Source organism: Nelumbo lutea, chromosome 3 (genome assembly GCF_056320005.1).
Source record: "Nelumbo lutea isolate HS-2025 chromosome 3, American lotus-T2T, whole genome shotgun sequence".
Lineage (NCBI taxonomy): Eukaryota > Viridiplantae > Streptophyta > Magnoliopsida > Proteales > Nelumbonaceae > Nelumbo > Nelumbo lutea.
This window is the reverse complement of record NC_142686.1, coordinates 16649112-16668312: the sequence shown is the minus strand read 5'-3', so window position 1 is coordinate 16668312 and position 19201 is coordinate 16649112. Positions and strand designations below refer to the sequence as shown.

At 40.9% G+C, this 19201-nt stretch overlaps 1 protein-coding gene across 2 annotated transcripts in view; it reads right to left on the bottom strand.

Moving 5' to 3' along the window:
• LOC148863217 (hyperosmolality-gated Ca2+ permeable channel 2.3-like) overlaps positions 1-19201 on the bottom strand; it is a 108115-nt gene that overhangs the window by 25756 nt on the left and 63158 nt on the right. For both annotated transcript variants that reach the window (XM_088974167.1, XM_088974168.1), the window contains one exon: positions 3293-3487. In XM_088974167.1, coding sequence (XP_088830293.1) covers positions 3293-3487 — 195 coding nt within the window. The remainder of the gene's footprint in view (positions 1-3292; positions 3488-19201) is intronic.

Here is a 19201-nt window from a genome sequence, read left to right as displayed (position 1 = left end):
TTTTGAAATTCGCCCCCTTATTCCACAATCTTTGGGCGTCCATGTGATGGATTTCCTATCCCTTCAGTGGTATCAGAGCCAGGTTCAAATCTTGAACCATTCTGGTTCAGATCTGGTTCAGTTTATGGTTCAAGAACGATCCTTGAAAATATGATTTTCTAAATGGGGAATTCGATTCCCAGTTGAAGGGAGAGAAAAATTTTTGAAATTTGCCCCCTTATTCCGCAATCTTTGGGCGTCCATGTGATGGATTTCCTATCCCTTCATTCATAAGAAACAATATGGGAAATGGGATGTTTAGTGGTGTAAGACCTAGCACCCTTCCGGTGAGCAATAGGAAGGTCAAGGCCATCAGCAATAGAAGTATCAATAGCAATAGGGTCAAGAACATCAATGGGAACCAAGGTACCTAGTTGGGTAGGATCCACACATAGAGAGTTTGATGGCATTGGTGGTATAGCTTCTAGGTGCTCCACAATGCTTGAAAATGGTTGGCCTTTGTGACGACGAAAGAAAACACGAAAGGGAGGAGGATCAAGAAGAGGAGGGTGCTGAACCAGTTTCTCCAATTCCTACACTCCCCCTAAGGAGAAACAGTGAAGAAAGGCTCACTCTCAAAGAAAGAAACATCCATAGAAACATAATACCTCTGGGAGACGAGATCAAAGCACTAGTATCCCTTCTGAGTGATAGAGTACCCCAAGAAGATGCAAGGAATAGCACGAGAATCCAATTTTCCACGGGTGGGTGACAGGTTTTGAACACAACAACAACAACCAAACACATGAGGAGGAATAGAAAGGAGAGGAACCTTAGGAAAAAGAAGTTGATGTGGGGCTTTGCACTCTAACCAACGAGAGGGCATACGATGAATGAGATAGGTAGCACAAAGGACAACCTCAAGCCAAAAATGTTTCGGGACATTCATATGAATTAGTAACCCTCGGGCCACTTCAAGAACGTGTCAGTTCTTTCTTTCAGCAACACCATTTTGTTGTGGTATTCGGGCACATGAGCTACAGTGAAGTGATCCACGCGAAGCAAAGAACTCCGTAAGATCATTATGAAACTATTATTTGGCATTATCGGATTGAAAAACTTGGATTTCAATTTGAAATTGAGTGAAGATCATTCGGTGAAAATCTTGGATATTTGGTACTTCATCCCTAGTTCGCATTGGATACACCCATGTATATCTAGAGTAATCATCAATAAAGGTAATAAAATACTTGTAGCCACTCTCATATGGTAAAGCAACAGGGCCCCAAACATCAGGATGAACAATACGGAAAGGAAATTCAGATTTATTATTCTTTGAAGAAAAATGAGTTCTACAATGCTTACTCAATTGACAAGTTTGACATGTAAATTCTGACACTGACACCGACTTAAACTCTGGAAACACCATTTTTAAGGACTCAAAAGATAAATGACCAAGACGACTATGCCATAAATAGACCTGACTCTTACTAGACTAACTCTTAGACTTTGTGACCATAAGACCAACCTATTCTCCAGCATGTAGAGCCCATCCACCATACGTCCTCTACCAATCGTCTTCCCCGAGGCTAGGTCCTGGATCACACAGTAAGAGAGGAAAAAGGTCACTGAGCAGTTTAAAGAATTAATGATACTACTAATAGAGAATAAATTAATAGGGAATTTTGGAACATGTAAAACATTAGACAAGGTGAGGCCAAAGGGAAGGGAAATGGTTCATTGACCAGCTATGGTAGAGTATGATCCATCGGCTAGTCTCACCTTGTCTCTTCCAAAGAGGAGGTGGTAGGTCTAAAAATAAGAGGACTTACTAGTCATATATTTAGATGCTCCAAAATCAATTATCCAAGGAGAACCATGGGAATGGGACGATACATGGAAAGTTGTGGCAGAGTTACCTGATGTAGACACAAATGAAGTTGAGGTAGGAGGAGAGAAGAAAAATAACCTTTTGAGAAGAAATGACTGTTTAGAAAGATGCAAAAAATCAAATGAAAGTAGCAGAAATCAGAGTTCAAGAGGAGAGAAGATGAAGAAGAAGGTTTATGATTTTTTACAACCCGAAACCGACCGGTGCTGAAGAAAACCCGGCCGACTCGGGTTGGGTCGGTCTGGGTTGGTCGGTTTGGTCAGGTTGGGTCTTCTTATGAACAGCCCTACCACAAAGCACCAAAAAGCAAAAAATCCAGCGTTCGGAGCTCTATTCAGCACTACCGAACACCACCTAAGGCAAAAAAGAAAAAAAAAACTAATAAAGGAGAAAATTGACAATTTGTTTGGATACAAGTAATTACATCCTAGGGAAGTCCTAGCCTTTCTTCCTCCTTGATAACCCCTATCCTAGGGAAGTCCTAGCCCTTCTTCCTCCTTGACATATTTAATGAAGAGAAGATGTTTAAAAGGCTAAGAGAGAGAGAGAGAGAGAGAGAGAGATACCTATTGAAATCTCTTAATTTTTTCCTATTTGATTTATATGGTCCATTTCTATGGTTTTTTGAGCCTTAAATGTAAAATAATATTTCCTCTAATGATTCCTTAAAAGGTTTATTAACTAATTCCATATTTCTAGAAAACTTTACTGATTTTTTAGATTTTCCAAATATCTTAACAAAATTAGTGAACTTTCTCTGAGAAATCTCCATCTCTATATGGCAAAATGTCCAAAAATATCACAATTACAAATTATGGCATCAATGCAACTATTAAGAGTAGAAAGCCTTATGTGCTGATTTCGGCCAAGCTTCTTGTGAAAGGAAGAGTAGAAAGTTGGGGATTTCAGCAAGAGAGGAAAGGGGAGAAAAGAGAAGAAGGTCGACTATGATAGATTAACATAACCCTAGCCACCAGCCCCTCATTCTATTTATAATTAAGTATGAGATATTACAAGGATGCCCTTAGTAGGGCGGCAACTCAAACTAAGTAATTACAGCTATTTAAAAAATAAAAACTAATGGGCCCAAGGCCCAACAACATCTTAGTTTAAAAGAAAATAAACTAAACACAAGTCGGCCCACTCAACATTAAGTATGGATGCTTTTTAAATCTTGATGAGATCATTTTGGAAAGAAAACCTACATGTGATCCTCAAAACCTACTTCAATAAATGTATGAAATGTGTGGCCTTAGCATAAGGCATCTAAAGGTGTGATGAATGTTTCTCATAGTTTTAGGCATAAGCCTTGAGGTGCACCTTCAGGTGTAAGCCTCATAAACCTTTTAAAGCACTGCCATAGACATGTATCATATATGTAAAAATATTTCCACTCAAGATGGAGAACAAAAAAGTATGTACCTCTCCTGACACTGAAAGACCCAATTGCTCTATTCTCACATTTTCCTCCAGATCTTCTAACTTCTTTTCATAGTGATCAACAGGATCGACTTTACGTCCAAACAATCCCAAGAATCCATCACGCATAAACTTTTGTTGAGTAGAATTTTTTGATTTCATGTGGATAAGCCTGTTATATAACAATTTTGCATCTTTCTGTAGATGATACAAATAGAACATAATTATCAAAAATTTAGTGCATTAGATATAAAATGTGTCAAATTCTTTTAAGAGATATGATTCACAAGACAAACAAGGGGTAATGCAATGGAATATGTGTTAGCTAAACAAGAAGGGATGCTTGCGCTGCCTATATTTATTGCTCTTTAATAAAAATTTACTTTCACTTATCAAAAAAAAAAAAAAGAAGGGACCTTTGAAAGATGTCCTACTCTCAGATGGAAGTTCTATTCTTGGCCTATCATCCAAGGGAAATTGATTAAAGTCAAACCATCCTCTTACTGTGACAACAATACTTTGTTTATGATGAATAATATAATAGTCACATTTTTTTGTGAGAGCTAACCATGCTCCACTGATCAGTGCCGTGGTGCATGCATCATGCTTATAGCCTTTTGAGAATAAATGTATATGTAAACTTTTCAAGAAGTTATATGCTGAACGAATTGAAAAACCAATAAATGTTTGCGCATGTCAGGAAAAAATGTTCTGAAATTAGGAACAAATCATAAATTGTGTAGAAGGTTGACTCAAGTTGGTTGTAAATCATAAGATCATTTTAGTTTTTAGAAATTTGACAACAAACTGAAAATATATATTGAAGAATTAAGTACATAGAAAAATGATCTTACCCCATCTTCAATCTACATCAACCATATGAGTAATTAATTGAACAAGATGATATAATCAAGTGTGGCATCAAAGTCAATCTACCCATGGACAATTTTTCTTTAACTTTTCTATTAATCAATAACAATAACAAATAGTAATTTATTAATATGAGTAAGAAGGAAAACATATGCAAAGAAAAAGCAGTTTGAACCAAAATACCCCATATTCAAGAAGCCCATAGACTATCCTGGAATTATGGGCTGGTCTGGTTTAATGCATTGTGATTGTAGCATAGTTGTTGAGGTGTATAGGCTGTTGAGAATGGTTAGACAGGGGTGTTTTTGGTCATTTTCTCCTTTTTTGTACTCTCTCAGTATTTGGGCACCCAGATAGGGGCCTTCTTGTAATTATTAATTTTCAATTATAAAGTGAACTTTTGAGGGTGTGAACAGTGAACATCACACACCTCTCGACACTTCCCTTCTTCTCTTCTTCTTCTTTACTTCTCTCCTTTCTTTCACTCTCTTGAAACCCTAATTTCTGCAACTTGGTATCAGAGCGGGTAGAAGCATCTGGGAGTTAGTTTTCTACTGATCTCCTACCCAGAGGCGAACTGCTGATGTCAGACCATTGCCGGATTATGTCAGCAGTCCATACAGGTGTCGGCGGCAGTCTATGAAACCAACACAGTTTGATTCGCCCTGACTTTAGAAAAATTTTGGTATGACTCTTGTCAATATATGAAATTTCTATGATTTTTGGTGGATTTTTCAAGGAAAAAATCACAGAAATTCCAGATCTGATGTCAACCCATGTACAGCAGGTTTAATGATTTTTTTTCTTTTGTAAAACCTAGACCATTCAGGTCGTTTTTCAATTTGGGATTGACAGGAAGTAGTCCCGTGATTTTCTAAGAACTGTGTGAGTTTTGGGAGATTTTTTTCGCAGTCCATACAGGTGTCAGCAGCAGTCTTTGAAACCAACACAGTTTGATTCGCCCTGATTTTAGAAAAATTTTGGTATGACTCTTGTCAATATATGAAATTTCTATGATTTTTGGTGGATTTTTCAAGGAAAAATCGCAGAAATTCCAGATCTGATGCCGAGCCATGTACAACAGATTTAATGATTTTTTTCTTCTGTGAAACCTAGACAATTCAGGTCGTTTTTCAATTTGGGATTGACGGGAAGTAGTCCCATAATTTTCTAAGCACTGTGTGATTTTTGGGAGATTTTTTTCTCCCTCTATTTTGCCGCCAACCTAGTTTTTTGGGTCTTCCTTTGGTTCTTAACCGTGGGGCAACGTGTTTTTGGGTCTGGAACCTCGGTTTTTTGGGGGCCTTTTTGGTTGGTGAAAAGGTGTCTTGTTAGAATATGGAACCATCTAAGGATTTTCAGATGGTTCCCAGGAACTACAAATATTTCCAGTGGTATAATAACCACTGTTAAGCTGGATGGAACTAATTTTTTAGAATGGTCTCAGTCTACTAAATTTACCATTACTGGGAGGGGTAAACTGGGATTCATCACAGGAAGGGAAGTGAAGCCGAGTCCTGAAGACCCGAAATTTGCAAGGTGGGAACGGGACGACTCCCTTGTTATGTCATGGCTGATTTGCTCAATGCAACCTCATATTGCTCGAAATTACATGTTTCTTCCATCTACCAAGGATATTTGGGACAGAGTAGTTGCTACTTATTCCCAAGTTAACAATATTGCTAGAGTGTATCAGCTTCGGAGGGAAGCTTGCAATTTGCGTCAGGGGGAGAGGTCTGTTGCTATGTATTTCTCTTCTCTACAGTCTATCTAGGAAGAAATGGATCACTTGAAAGCTCTAGTTTGGAAGGACCCTGAAGATGGTGAGCAGTATCGGAAGTACATAGAGGAGACTAGAGTCTTTGATTTTTTGGCCAGCTTGAACCTAGAGTTTGATTTCACCAGACAACACATTCTTGGTGCAGGCGTTGTTTCTCTTGCTATTGCTTACTCTCTTGTACAAGGGGAAGAAAGCCGAAGAACTGCCATGATGCAATCCTTTGTGAGTGATCATTCTGCCTTTATGTCATCTCTCATCTCGACCCAAGCAAAGTACTAGTAAGCATCCCATTGCAGAGAAGGTCGAGGATGTTATTTGTGAGTACTACAAGAAGCCAAGGCACACTAAAGAAAGGTGCTGGAAGCTCAATCATCATCTAAAACCGGAGAAGTACAAAACTGAGAAGAAGGGCAATGCTCACTTGGCTACAGTTGGTAATGATGCTCAACCCTTGGATGTGCTTGACTCCGCTAATGTAATGGGCAAACTCAGGAATATATTGTTGCAGCTAGAGAAGGGTGGTACATCCTCATCATCTGGTTCTGGACTTAGTAATCTATCTAGTTCATATGCCAAGACAAGTATTGCACTAGCTTGTTCCACCTCCTTTATCCCATAGATTGTAGACTCTGGGGCCAGTGCCCATATGACTAGTATATCTTCACATTTTACCTCATATAAGTTAACCCCAGGGAAGGGCAAGATTACTGTTGCGGATGGATCTCAAACCCCAATCTCGGGTCAGGGTGAAGTCAGAATCACTAATAACCTTTCCCCGGCTATTAGTGCCCGGGCATGTAGACTTTGTTCTACATGTGCCCGAGCTACAAAAAAAATTATTGTTTGTTAGTTCTCTAACAAAATCCCACAATTGCTCAGTGACATTTTTTCCCACCCATTGTGTTTTTCAAGACCGGAGCATGGGGAAGACAATTGGAAGTGGGCATGAAATGGATGGAGTCTACCTCCTAGGTGGACCTTTGGAGCATGGATTGTCAAGCCAGATTGAGTCTTGTTCCAATGAGAAAATGAGTCTTTTGAAATTATGACATTGTTGCCTAGGTCATATGTATGTCAATTCTGTGAAGTTTTTGTTTCCAAACTTGTTTGATTCCGTGTCCAAATCAAATTTTGAATGTGAAGTTTGTCATTTATCCAAACAATGTAGAAACACATATTTTGCAAGCAGTAAAAGAAGTAATGTTGCTTTCCATTTGATCCATACTGATGTTTGGGGCCCATATGTTGTCCCCTGTATAGGGGGGTACAGATATTTCATTCTCTTCGTTGATGACTACAACCGGTATACATGGCTTTACTTGATGAAAAGTAGAGATGAAGTTCCTATGATTGTTCAAAACTTCATGAATATGGTCGAGACATAGTTTGAGAAAAGAGTTGAGATAATAAGATCTAACAATGCCAATGAATACTTTGAACATCACTTGCATAGATTTCTTGAAGACAGGGGCACTATTCACCAAAGTTCATGTAGTCATACTACACAACAAAATGGAGTGGATGAAAGAAAAAACAGGCATGTGGTTGAAGTTGCTTGAGGCTTATTGTTCCAACTCGTTTTTGGGGTGATGCTATTGAGACAGTTGTATATCTCATTAACAAACTCCCATCAAGGGTCCTTAACCTTCATTCTCCTCATCAACTACTCTTCCCTAATGAACCTCCTTTTAATCTACCCCTTAAGGTCTTTGGTTGTGTTTGTTTTGTTCATGATGTGCCCTTCCCGGCGCAAGTTTGATCCTAAATCCGTTAAATGTGTATTCCTTGGTTACTCTCCAGTCCAGAAAGGCTATAGATGCTTTGACGCTCTCTCTGGAAAGAGATATGTCTCTAAGGATGTTACCTTTTTGGAATCCTCTTCCTTTTTCCAGTCATGTCGTCCTTCTCTTCAGGGGAAGAATGCAAGTGAAGAATCAAACTCCCTTCTACCTTCCTGTTCCTACCTCTATTCCTCCCTCTCTTCCTACCTCTATTCCTTCTCCTCCTCCTCCTCCTCCTCCTGTGTATCGACCTCGGTCCTGGCAGCAGTTTTTCATCAGGCGTAGTAAGAGGGTGGCTCCTGAAGCAGAATGCCCATCACAATCTGATTCCCCAGACTCAGGTAATCTTGAACATCATAACAATCCTATTATTGATTCTGACCTTGATCTTCCTATTGACATTTGAAAAGGGAAGAGGACATGTAGCAAGCATCCTATCACTAACTATGTGTCTTATGATGCTCTCTCATCTTCCTATTGTGCCTATATTTCTGCTATCTCTTCTATTTCCATCCCTTGTAGTGTTACAGAGGCAATGTAGTGCCCCAATTGGAAGGAAGCTATGAACCAAGAAATGGAGGCCCTAATAAAGAACCAGACTTGGGAGGTTGTTCATTGCCCTAAAGATAAGATTCCTGTTGGGTGTAAGTGGGTTTATACTGTTAAGCACAAGGCAAATGGCTCCATTGAAAGATATAAAGCTCGGCTTGTAGCCAAAGGATACACTTAGACTTATGGCATTGATTATCTGGAAATCTTTGCTCCAGTTGCTAAAATGAACTCTATTCGGGTGATCATATCTCTTGTTGCTCATTACTCATGAACTTTATATCAAATGGATGTAAAGAACGCCTTCCTTAATAGGGACTTATAAGAGGATGTGTATATGGAATTACCACCTAGGGTAAGTTTCCCTAGTGGTGATGAAAAAGTGTGCCACTTGAAGAAGTCTTTGTATGGACTAAAACAGTCTCCAAGAGCATAGTTTGACAAGTTTAGGAATGCCATCTTAAAGATTGGTTTTTTTCAATGTCAAACTGACTACACCTTATTTATTAGAAGAGTTGATGGTAGAGTAACAATGTTGATAGTATATGTTGATGACATTGTTGTGACAGGTGATGATTGAAAAAATGGTAAGATCCATCATATGGACACCAAAAGGGTTGCGGAATGGGTGGGCGAATTTCAAAAATTTCTTTCCATTCTTCCAACTAGGAATCACATTCCCTAAATTATCCAGGATATATCTTGAATCAAAACCGAACCAATTCTGAACCAAAAAGGGAAGGGAAGGGATATACCTGATCCAGAGAAGCAGTATCTCCCAACGTTGGTGTTCACGCCCAAAGAAAATCCCAAGGACTTCTCCCACTGAAGATGACACAACAATGATGGAGCAGAACCAACAGTGTTTGTCCCACGAACCAGGTTCTTCTGAAGAACTCGATGGAAGCAGAGAGCACCACACAAAATCAAGAACTTTTCTTGATCTTCCTTCACAGAGAACTCAAACTGGCAGTTAGATTGCGGCGGCTGCTGGAGGAGAGAAGCTAGAAAAGAAGATGGCGAACTGCTTTTTCTTCTCTAGGGTTTCTGAGATCCTATATCAAGAATGTACTGTGTTCTACGAAAATCCCTTAGGGATCGAATTATTGTAATTCGAATTAGGGTTTTCTCCTCCTTTTCTTAGTGATTAAGAAACCTCCTAATCTCATTAGGAGTTATCCTAATCCAAATATGTATTTGGATAAAGAGTCTTCTTAATCCTATCTGCAGATTAGATTAGCTCACTCCTGATCTTATAAGGAGATTACCATATTCAAATCCTAATTTGAATTTGGTCTCCATGAGTGGATAGGGCCAAGATCTAGTCATTTTTGGCTTAACCTAATCTTAGATCCGCCCCTTTAAGTGACTGATCAAATCAGCCTAGTTCGAAATGGGCTTTAGACCCAATATGTATTAAGTGCTCAATAGGCTTCCAAATTGCTGCCTAGTTGGGCTTCTTTGTATGGCGTGGGACCCAATCATTGATCTACACATCAGCCACATGGGTTCGGCCCAACCTTTGTTACAAGGCCTAGCCAAATTCACTAGAAAGCCCAGTGAACCCCTTGAGCCCATAACATGTACTCTGTGGGCCCAACACTTACACTAAGTGGTCCCTGCGTCAAGCCATCTTATAAAAACCCAGGGACTGTGGGCAAATGCAAGATTAGGCCATCAGGTATAACCCTAAATGGCCTTACACTCAACCTCTTAGCCCATAATGATCAAACACTGCCCGACAAGAGAGGACCTCTCCCTCGGCTGCAAGGAACAGTGTTGCACTCTCTGCTACTATGGATCTCAGGAATTAAAACCATTTGCAAATATTTTGAAACCGTATATATCTATATATCTTATATATAAATTTTGCAAAACAAAATTCCAACGATTGAAATCAATTGCCAGCAGTTTGGTTAAAATCAGAGAGAGTGCATCCTCGATCATTACCTTTGTCCGACGAAGGGGCTAATCCTGTCACTATGATCACCCACTCAAATAAATTCTCAGACTGTCCCAACATACCCAGGTTTTGACCCTCACTAAGAATCTCACTGATTGGCATATCAAAGACAGCCCAATCCAACACCCAGTGCAGTATCATAATCGAGTCTAGGGGTCAGGTGTAACTTTCTAGTTTTGCCCATCAATCTCCAAGGTCCAGGGCAATACTGAAAATCTGGTCCGGTTCAAAGATTCAAGTAATCCTACACTACATGTGCTTTGGGTCTCACCCTGGCAGCTGAGACAGGCCACCCCAACACTTGGCAGCACACTAGTGTCAGCCTTGGCAGGATAAATCTCCCCAGACTTATACAACGGCTGTGAACATTCTAAACTAACACGAGTCTCATTAAGTGTCCAGTTTAAGGGTCTTACACAGAAACATACCACACAACATGAATCAAACATGCACTTTATTCATTTACACTAAATGACAAAAGTACATCAAATCTGATTGGAGCTAAGGGCATACAAAACTGTCTAACAATGATATCATAGGTATCTCTCAGTTAAAGTCATTCATTGCTTCTGAATTTGAGATTAAGGACATTGGTGATCTCCGATACTTTCTTGGCATTGAAGTTGCAAGATCCAAGAAGGGGATTTTTCTGTCACAAAGGAAATATGTATTCGATTTGCTTCATGAGGTTGGGAAATTAGGGTGTAAGCCTATAGAAACACCAATTGATCCCAACCACAAGTTGAACTCTACTGAAGGAGAAGTTCTTCCAGACAGGGGGTATATCAGAGATTGGTGTGACGCCTTTTGTATCTTTGTTTGACTAGACCTGTCATTTCCTATGTTGTTGGAGTGGTTAGCCAATATATGCATGAACCCAGGACATCTCATAAACAGGCAATTAACAGAATTTTAGCCTACCTGAAAGGATGCCCTGGCAAAGGGATGTTGTATTCCAACCACGGCCATCTAAAGATTGAGGCTTACATAGATGCTGATTGGGCAGGGTCCATCGATGATAGGAGATCTACATCCGGTTATTGTGCCTTAGTTGGAGGTTGTAGATTGTCAACACTGCTATTCAGTCTTGATCACTAAGAGATTTCAGGTTCGATGAGAAGAGAATGTGAAGAAGATGTAGAGGAAAGAGTGGTGGAAGAGCAATAGAACACAGAATTTTAGGAGAAGAACAAAATGTCAATATTCGGTCGCCGCCACTTTAAGTTAATATATATAGGTTATGCTAGTTACATGAAAGGGCATATATGCCCTTGGTGTTTACATCATAATTGCTAACAAATAACAAACAATATAAAACTGAAACTAGAAATAACAGAACAGAAAAATAACCACAGCTGTGACTAGCTACATTCGACCCTACAGACAGAGTGGGACCACAGTTGTGGGGCCCACATCACTGTTCTCTACACTCCCCCTCAAGTTGGGAGTATATGTTCATCATTCCCAACTTGGATAGATCCGCCTCTAGCTTCTTTCTTGATACGGCTTTAGTAAGAATGTCTGCTAGTTGCATACTGGATGTGATGTAAGGGAGACATACTTCTTGAGATGAGACCCTCTCTCGCACAAAATGACGGTAAACTTCAATGTATTTGGTTCTGTCATGCTGTACTGGATTATGAGCTATATTAATGGCGACTTGATACCCAACTCCTCAAGTAGAGATCTTAGCCATAGGATTTCAGCCACTCCATTGGCCATGGACCTATATTCTGCTTCAGCACTTGACCGGGAGACAACACTTTGTTTCTTACTTCTCCAGGAGACAATGTTTCCTCCCACAAGGGCACAATATCCCGAGGTAGACCTTCTGTCATCAACATTCCCAGCCCAATCTACATCAGTATAAACCTCCACCTTCATGTGATTGTTGTTCTTGAAAAGTATACCCCTACCTGGGCATCTCTTCAAGTAAGCTAAGATTCTTTCTGCCGCAAGATGTGTGGTTCTAGGAGAATGCATGTACTGGCTGACAACACTAACAGCATAGGTAATATCTGGCCGAGTGAGGCAGAGATATAGGAGCTTTCCCACCAGTTGCTGGAACATAACTTTGTCTTCCAAAAGCTCCCCACTCTCGGCACTAATCCTGTGATTCTGTTCAATTGGTGTACCTGTAGGCCTGACACCTAACTTTCCAGTTTCTGCCAACAAGTCTAGGACATATTTCCTCTGAGATATAAAGATCCCCTGTTTGGATCTAGCAACCTCAATACCCAAAAAATACCGAAGTACACCAAGGTCCTTCACCTCAAATTCTTGGTGAAGAAGCTGTTTAAGAGACTCAATCTCATGGCTATCATTCCCTATGACCACAATATCATCAACATATACTGCCAACAGTGTCAAAGAGGACTCCACCCTCTTGATGAATAGGGTATGATCTAATTGGGCCTGTACATATCCAAACTTCACAAGTGCTAGTCTGAATCTATCGAACCAAGCCCTAGGTGACTGTTCCAAACCATACAAAGCCTTGTTGAGCTGGCAGACCTTCTTACCTACTTCTGCATCATAGAATCCAGGAGACAAGCGCATGTAAACTTCTTCCTGCAGATCTCCATTCAAAAAGGCATTTTTCACATCCATTTGGTATAAAGGCCAGGTGTGACTTGCTGCAAGAGACAAGAGAACTCAAATAGTAGTCATCTTGGCTACCGGTGCAAATGTCTCCAAGTAATCTATGCCATAAGTCTGTGTAAACCCTCTTGCAACTAACCGAGCTTTGTACCTCTCAATAGATCCATCTGCATTATGCTTCACTGTAAATACCCATCTGCATCCAACTGGTTTCTTTCCTTTTGGCAAATCAATTATCTCCCAGGTGTTGTTCTTCAACAGAGCATCCATCTCAACTTGCATTGCATCTTTCCGTTCAGGGAAAAATAGGGCTTCTTGCACTATTCTTGGAATAGGGACATTGGAAATGGAGCTAAGGTAGGACCTGTAGGTAGGAGATAGACGATCATAGGATAAAAAATGGGAAATACAGTGGGCTGTGGATGTGGTACAATGTCGTTTCCCTTTACGGACTGCAATTGGAAGGTCAAGATCATCTGTAGGAGAAGTCTCTATGGGCTCTGGAACTGAAGTATCTGGACCTAGAGCTGCATATGAGATTGGAGCTGGTCTGGACTGCTGATGATCAGGATCAACCTGCCTGCACCGCCTGTGATAAACCCTCAACTCCTGATCCCGCTGACCACCCTCACCATTGCAACTTTCCCTCAACTCCTGATCCCTCTGACCACCCTCACCATTACGGTTCTCATCACCCAATGGAATAGGTAAAGGAACTGCCCCACTCTCACTGCTCTCCCCCTGAAGACAAGAACTCAAACCCCCACTCTCACTACTCTCCCCCTGAGGGGCAACCCGAGGATAATCGGGTGTCCCCTCAAAGAAAGTGACATCCATGGAGACAAACTTCCTCCCGGAGATAGGATCATAATAGCAATAACCCTTTTGAGTTTGTGCATAACCAAGGAAGATGCATTTGGAGGCTTTGGGTTCGAACTTGGAGGGATGGGGTCCGAGAAGCTGAACAAAGCAAGTGCAACCGAATGTCTTAAGGGGAATAGAAAACAAGTCCTTACGTGGGTGTAGAAGCGAAAAAGGAAATCGCATATCAAGGACCCTGAAAGGGACCCGATTAATAAGGTATACCGCCGTGGGGATAGCATCCCCCCAGAAGCGAATGGGGACATTGGAAGTAAACATGAGGCTTCTAGCCACTTCCAAAATGTGCTTATTCTTCCTCTCGGCAACTCCATTCTGCTGAGGTGTATGAGGGCAAGAGCTCTGGTGGATAACCCCATGATGAAGATAAGATGTCAATGATTTGGCAAAGTATTCCTTTGTGTTATCAGATCGAAGAACTTTGATTTTGGCATCAAACTGGGTTAGAATCATTTGGTGAAAATTTTGGGTCAGGGAAGGTACCTCATCTCGTGAACGCATGAGATAAACCCAAGAAAAACGGGTATGGTCATCAACAAATAACAAAAAATATCTGTACCCACCCATGGAAGGGATATGATAAGGCCCCTAAACGTCAGTATGCACGATATCAAAAGAATTATCACTCTTTTTATTACTCAATAAATAAGGCTTTCTACAATGCTTAGCAAACTCACAACTTTCACACTGTAGTTGAGACAACTCAATAGACTCAAATAAAATAGGAAACAGACTCTGTAAAGATCGAAAAGACAAATGACCTAATCGGTTATGCCAAAGCATAACCGGACTCACACTCTGAGAAACAAAAGATAACTTCTCTACTAACTCTCCCTGACGGAACCGCTCCCTGAGCAGATAGATCCCATTTGTCTCACGGCCAGTCCCAATCACCTTTTGCGTCTCCAAGTCCTAAAAAACACATCGGTCAGGGAAGAAGGTTACTGAGCAGTTCATATGCTTGGTAATACTACTGACTGAAAGAAGGTTAGTATCAAGCTTAGGCACATGCAAAACAGATGATAGGGACATAGTATCTGAAAGCTTGATGTCACCCTTCCCAAAAATAGGAACCAGGGAGCCATCAGCAATAGATACTGTAGAGAAGATGGGCCGAATGGCCCATAGGCTGTTACTGTATGCTATCTTTATGTTCTTCTCTGTAATGGGCCTTATTCTGGGCCCATACTCTTTTATGTTCCTCTTTTGTAATTTCTTGTCCAACTAAGGACCTCTCTTGTAATTACTAAAAGATTAACTTAATAAAAGTGTATTAGAGAGTTAGAGGGAGGTTAAGTTCGAAACTCTTAGCCTCTAACTCTTCTTGCCGCAGCTCTCTCTTTTTCTCTAATCTTCTCTTGCTAGTTTCCTTTGCTTCAAACACAGCCCCTACTTCTAGGACTGTTTTCAACTTGGTATTAGAGCGGGCCATTGCTTGGCGTGTCCCTCATGTGGTTCTAGTCCAGCCAACTACTTGAGGAGGTTCTATGGCTGAGAGTTTACAGTCATCCGCCTGATTCTTGGAGGTAATTGGAGGGTTCCCAAGCTTCTACACACTTGGAGAAGGGTTCGGTGATCAGGAAGAATCAGAGAACAAGTTGCTTTGCCTGATTTAAAATCAGAGAAAAGGTTTTTCGAAGTCATCCTAGAGGACAAGTGTTCGGTCTGGTTTATTGTACAAACCAGAGACTCTCTTATTGTAAGTCTTTGCTCAGTTGTTTCTGGGTTAATTTTTCATTGTTCTGGACTGTTAAAAGGGCCAAAGTTTCCTTGGAAACAGTGCTACTATTCGGCTATCCTCTGGTCTGACTTAATCCAGAGATTTCTGGGTTGTTTTTATCTCTTTTCTGGATTGTCAAGTAGCCGAAATACCCCTGGAATCACTGCTGCTGAGACTACTTCATTCGGCCACTATTGTTGGACTGCTCCTACCCAGAAATTTTTAGGTTGTTTTGGGAGGTCCTATTCGGCTGATTATTGGGTTGGGAAGTTGCTGAGACTGTTAAACTAAGAGGTACTAGTCTCATCTACATTCCAGCCCCTTCTTGAAGGCTGAAACAGTAAACAGTGCCCTATACTTTGAAGGTTGAAACAGTAAACAGTGGGCTGTTAAGTATTGCACACTGAGTGTTCGACAGAAGGTCTCTAAAGGACTGTATTTCTTTTGTCTTCCTCTTGAGACATCGGCTGTTAGAATCAGAAATATCTTGTGTTTGGAGGTTGCTGGGTGTCTTTCGGAGGCTGAAACAGAAAAAGAAAAGAACTATCACCGAACTTTGCATGATGGATTTCCCAAACTTTGAAAACAAGAACACTATTGAATATGGGAAGATGTTGGGAACCCCAACCGATTCTATGCTAGTTGTAACTACAGTCAAGCTTGATGGGACAAATTACTTAGCTTGGTCACAATCAGTGAAAATCCATATTTGTAGCAAAGGAAAATGGGGTTTTATTTCTGGGAGCAAAAAGGATCCTCCAGAGGATGATCCATCTTATGAGAGATGGGTACAAGAGAACTACACTGTAATTGGGTGGCTTGTGAACTCAATGCAGCCACAGATCAGTCAACATTATCTGTGGATGAATTCGGCTAAAGAGATCTGGGATAGTGTTGCAGAGACTTATTCCCAGAAGTTGTATGTTGCTAGAGCTTACAAACTAGAAGTGATGTGAAAAATCTAAGACAGGGGGAGAAGTCACTTGCAGCATACTTCTCAATCTTAAAATCTATATGGCAAGAGATTGATTTGATAGAGGCTGTGACTTGGGATACCCCTAAGGATGCTGAAACATACAGGAAATTGGTTGAACGGAATAGGGTGTTTGAGTTCTTGACAGGGCTGAATTCTGAATATGATATTACAAAGCAAAACATCTTGTCCAAGGAAGATGTTTCATTGTCACAAGCATATACTCTGGTCATTAGTGAAGAAAGTAGAAGGAAAGTGCAGGTTCAAGGAGTTGGTATTAATGATCATTTTGCAAATATGGGAATTAAACCCAAAGGGGTTACAGAAGCTCATAGTGGCTCAGGAAGGAAAGAAGTGGTGTGTGAATATTGTAAGAAGCTGAAACATTCAAAGGACAAGTGCTGGAAGTTGCATCCTAATCTTGTACCTATCAGATTCCAAAAGAATAATGATAGTAGAAAGACAGGAAGTGCACTGCAGCCACAGGCACAGATACAGAGGTTGAATCTACCAGTGCACAGTTGGCAGCCATGAAAGCTGAATATGAGAAGTTTGGAAAGATTATCAGTCAGCTTGAAGGTGCATCTTCATCATCCATCCCTTCTGGAAGTTCAGCCACCATTGCCTTTGCTCACTCAGGTATAAGGGCTTCCGCTAACCATGCATCCACCTCAGGTAAACACAAAACCCCTTGGATCATAGACTCAGGTGCTTCTGATCACATGACCAACATTTCCACTTTATTTGTTTCATATGATTTACTTCCTGACCGTGAAAAAATCACCTTAGCTGATGGTTCTCTTGCCCCTATTTCCGGCAAGGGAACTGTCAAGGCTACAGACTCCTTACTCTTACATTCCACTCTTCATGTGCCTAAATTAAATACCAATTTGTTATCTGTAAGTAGCCTGACCAAATCATTGAATTGTTGTGTAACCTTTTTCCCTTCTCACTGTGTGTTTCAGGACCTGAAGTCTCAGAAGGTGATTGGGAGTGGCCATGAAGCAAATGGAATATACTTGCTCGACACCCCTGGCCAATGCTTTGATCATCCCAAGAATGTTGCTTTTGGTTCTACTTTTTCAGAGTCTGTTAGTCAAATTATGTTGAGTCATTATCGGTTGGGTCATTTACCTTTTTCTGCTTTAAGCCATTTGTTTCCAAAACTGTTTAAGGAAGTCAGTGTGTCCAGTCTCAATTGTGAGTCCTGTCAGTTGTCAAAACATTGTAGAAAAAATTACCCTGTGAGCAACACTCTGATGTGTGGGGGCCATACCATTTATCCTCTATGGGGGGTTACAGATATTTTATCTTGTTCATTGATGACTTCTCTAGATTCACCTGGATATACTTAATGAAATCCCGGGATGAAGTCCCAAGACTTGTGAGGCAATTTCAAGAGCTTGTTCTAACTCAATTTGGTACCAGAATTAAGGTTTTCAGATCTGACAATGCAAAAGAGTACTTTGAGAAGAGTTTATCCTTGTATCTTTCAGACATGGAGGTTATTCATCAAAGCTCCTGTGTTAGAACCCCTAAACAAAATGGAGTTGCTGAGAGAAAAAATAGACATATTGTTGAAGTTGCAAGGATCCTTTTGTTTGCCTCACATGTTCCCACAAGATTTTGGGGTGATGCAATACTTACTGCTACCTATCTCATAAACCGTATGCCATCCAGGGTTCTAGGTTTTAAATCCCCCTTCAGTCTTCTTCATCCAAACAAGGATCTCTTCCCAATTCCTCTTCGTGTGTTTGGCTGTACCTGCTATGTTCACATTCCAAGTGTGCAAAGACACAAGTTTGAACCGAAAGCCCACAAATGTATCTTCCTTGGTTACTCCCCCACACAAAAGGGATATTGCTGTTTTGATCCAAAGACTAGCACCCGACATGTCTCTATGGATGTTACCTTTAATGAACTTTCTCCTTTTTATAGTTCCTCTCAGGATGGACTTTGTCCATAGGGGGAGAGTTTGTCACAAGCTTTTGCTCTTCCTCTTCCTGTCCCAGTTGTCTCTTGACAAACCTGTATCCTCACCAAATGAGTCAAGGGAGGATCAGTCACTTCATACCTCTTGTCCAGGGGACCCTATTTCTTTACCCCCTCGCCCTATCCATAATCCCAAAGTGTATCAAAGGCAGAGATCCAGGAATGAACAAGTGGTTTCCCTTACAACAGATGAAGCTCATACATTCCCAATCACAGATGAGATAACAGGTACTGCTTCAACTCCTTTGGAATCATCTTTTCCAGACCTTGATGTCCCCATTGCTGTTAGGAAAGGGAAGCGGGAGTGTACTGCACACTGCATTTCCAAACACCTTTCTTATGACCTGCTTTCTCCTTCATACTTTGCCTATCTCTCTTATGTTGCTTCTAACCCCATTCCTAGGTTTGTCTCAGAAGCTCTTGGGATTCCAAAATGGAGAGATGCCATGGAAACCGAAATGGATGCTCTACATGCAAATGGTATTTGGGAGGTGGTGGATTTGCCTAAAGGGAAGGATCCGGTTGGGTGCAAGTGGGTTTTCACCATTAAATACAGAGCTGATGGAACTATTGAGAGGTACAAGGCTAGGCTTGTTGCAAAAGGGTATACACAGACATATGGGATTGACTACCTGGAGACTTTTGCCCCCGTTGCCAAAATGACATCTGTGAGGGTTCTTTTATCTCTGGCAGCTCACTTTGATTGGCCTCTCTATCAATTGGATGTAAAGAATGCATTCCTGAATGGTGACTTACATGAGGAAGTCTACATGTGCCTTCCCCCAGGGATGTATGGGAAAGATA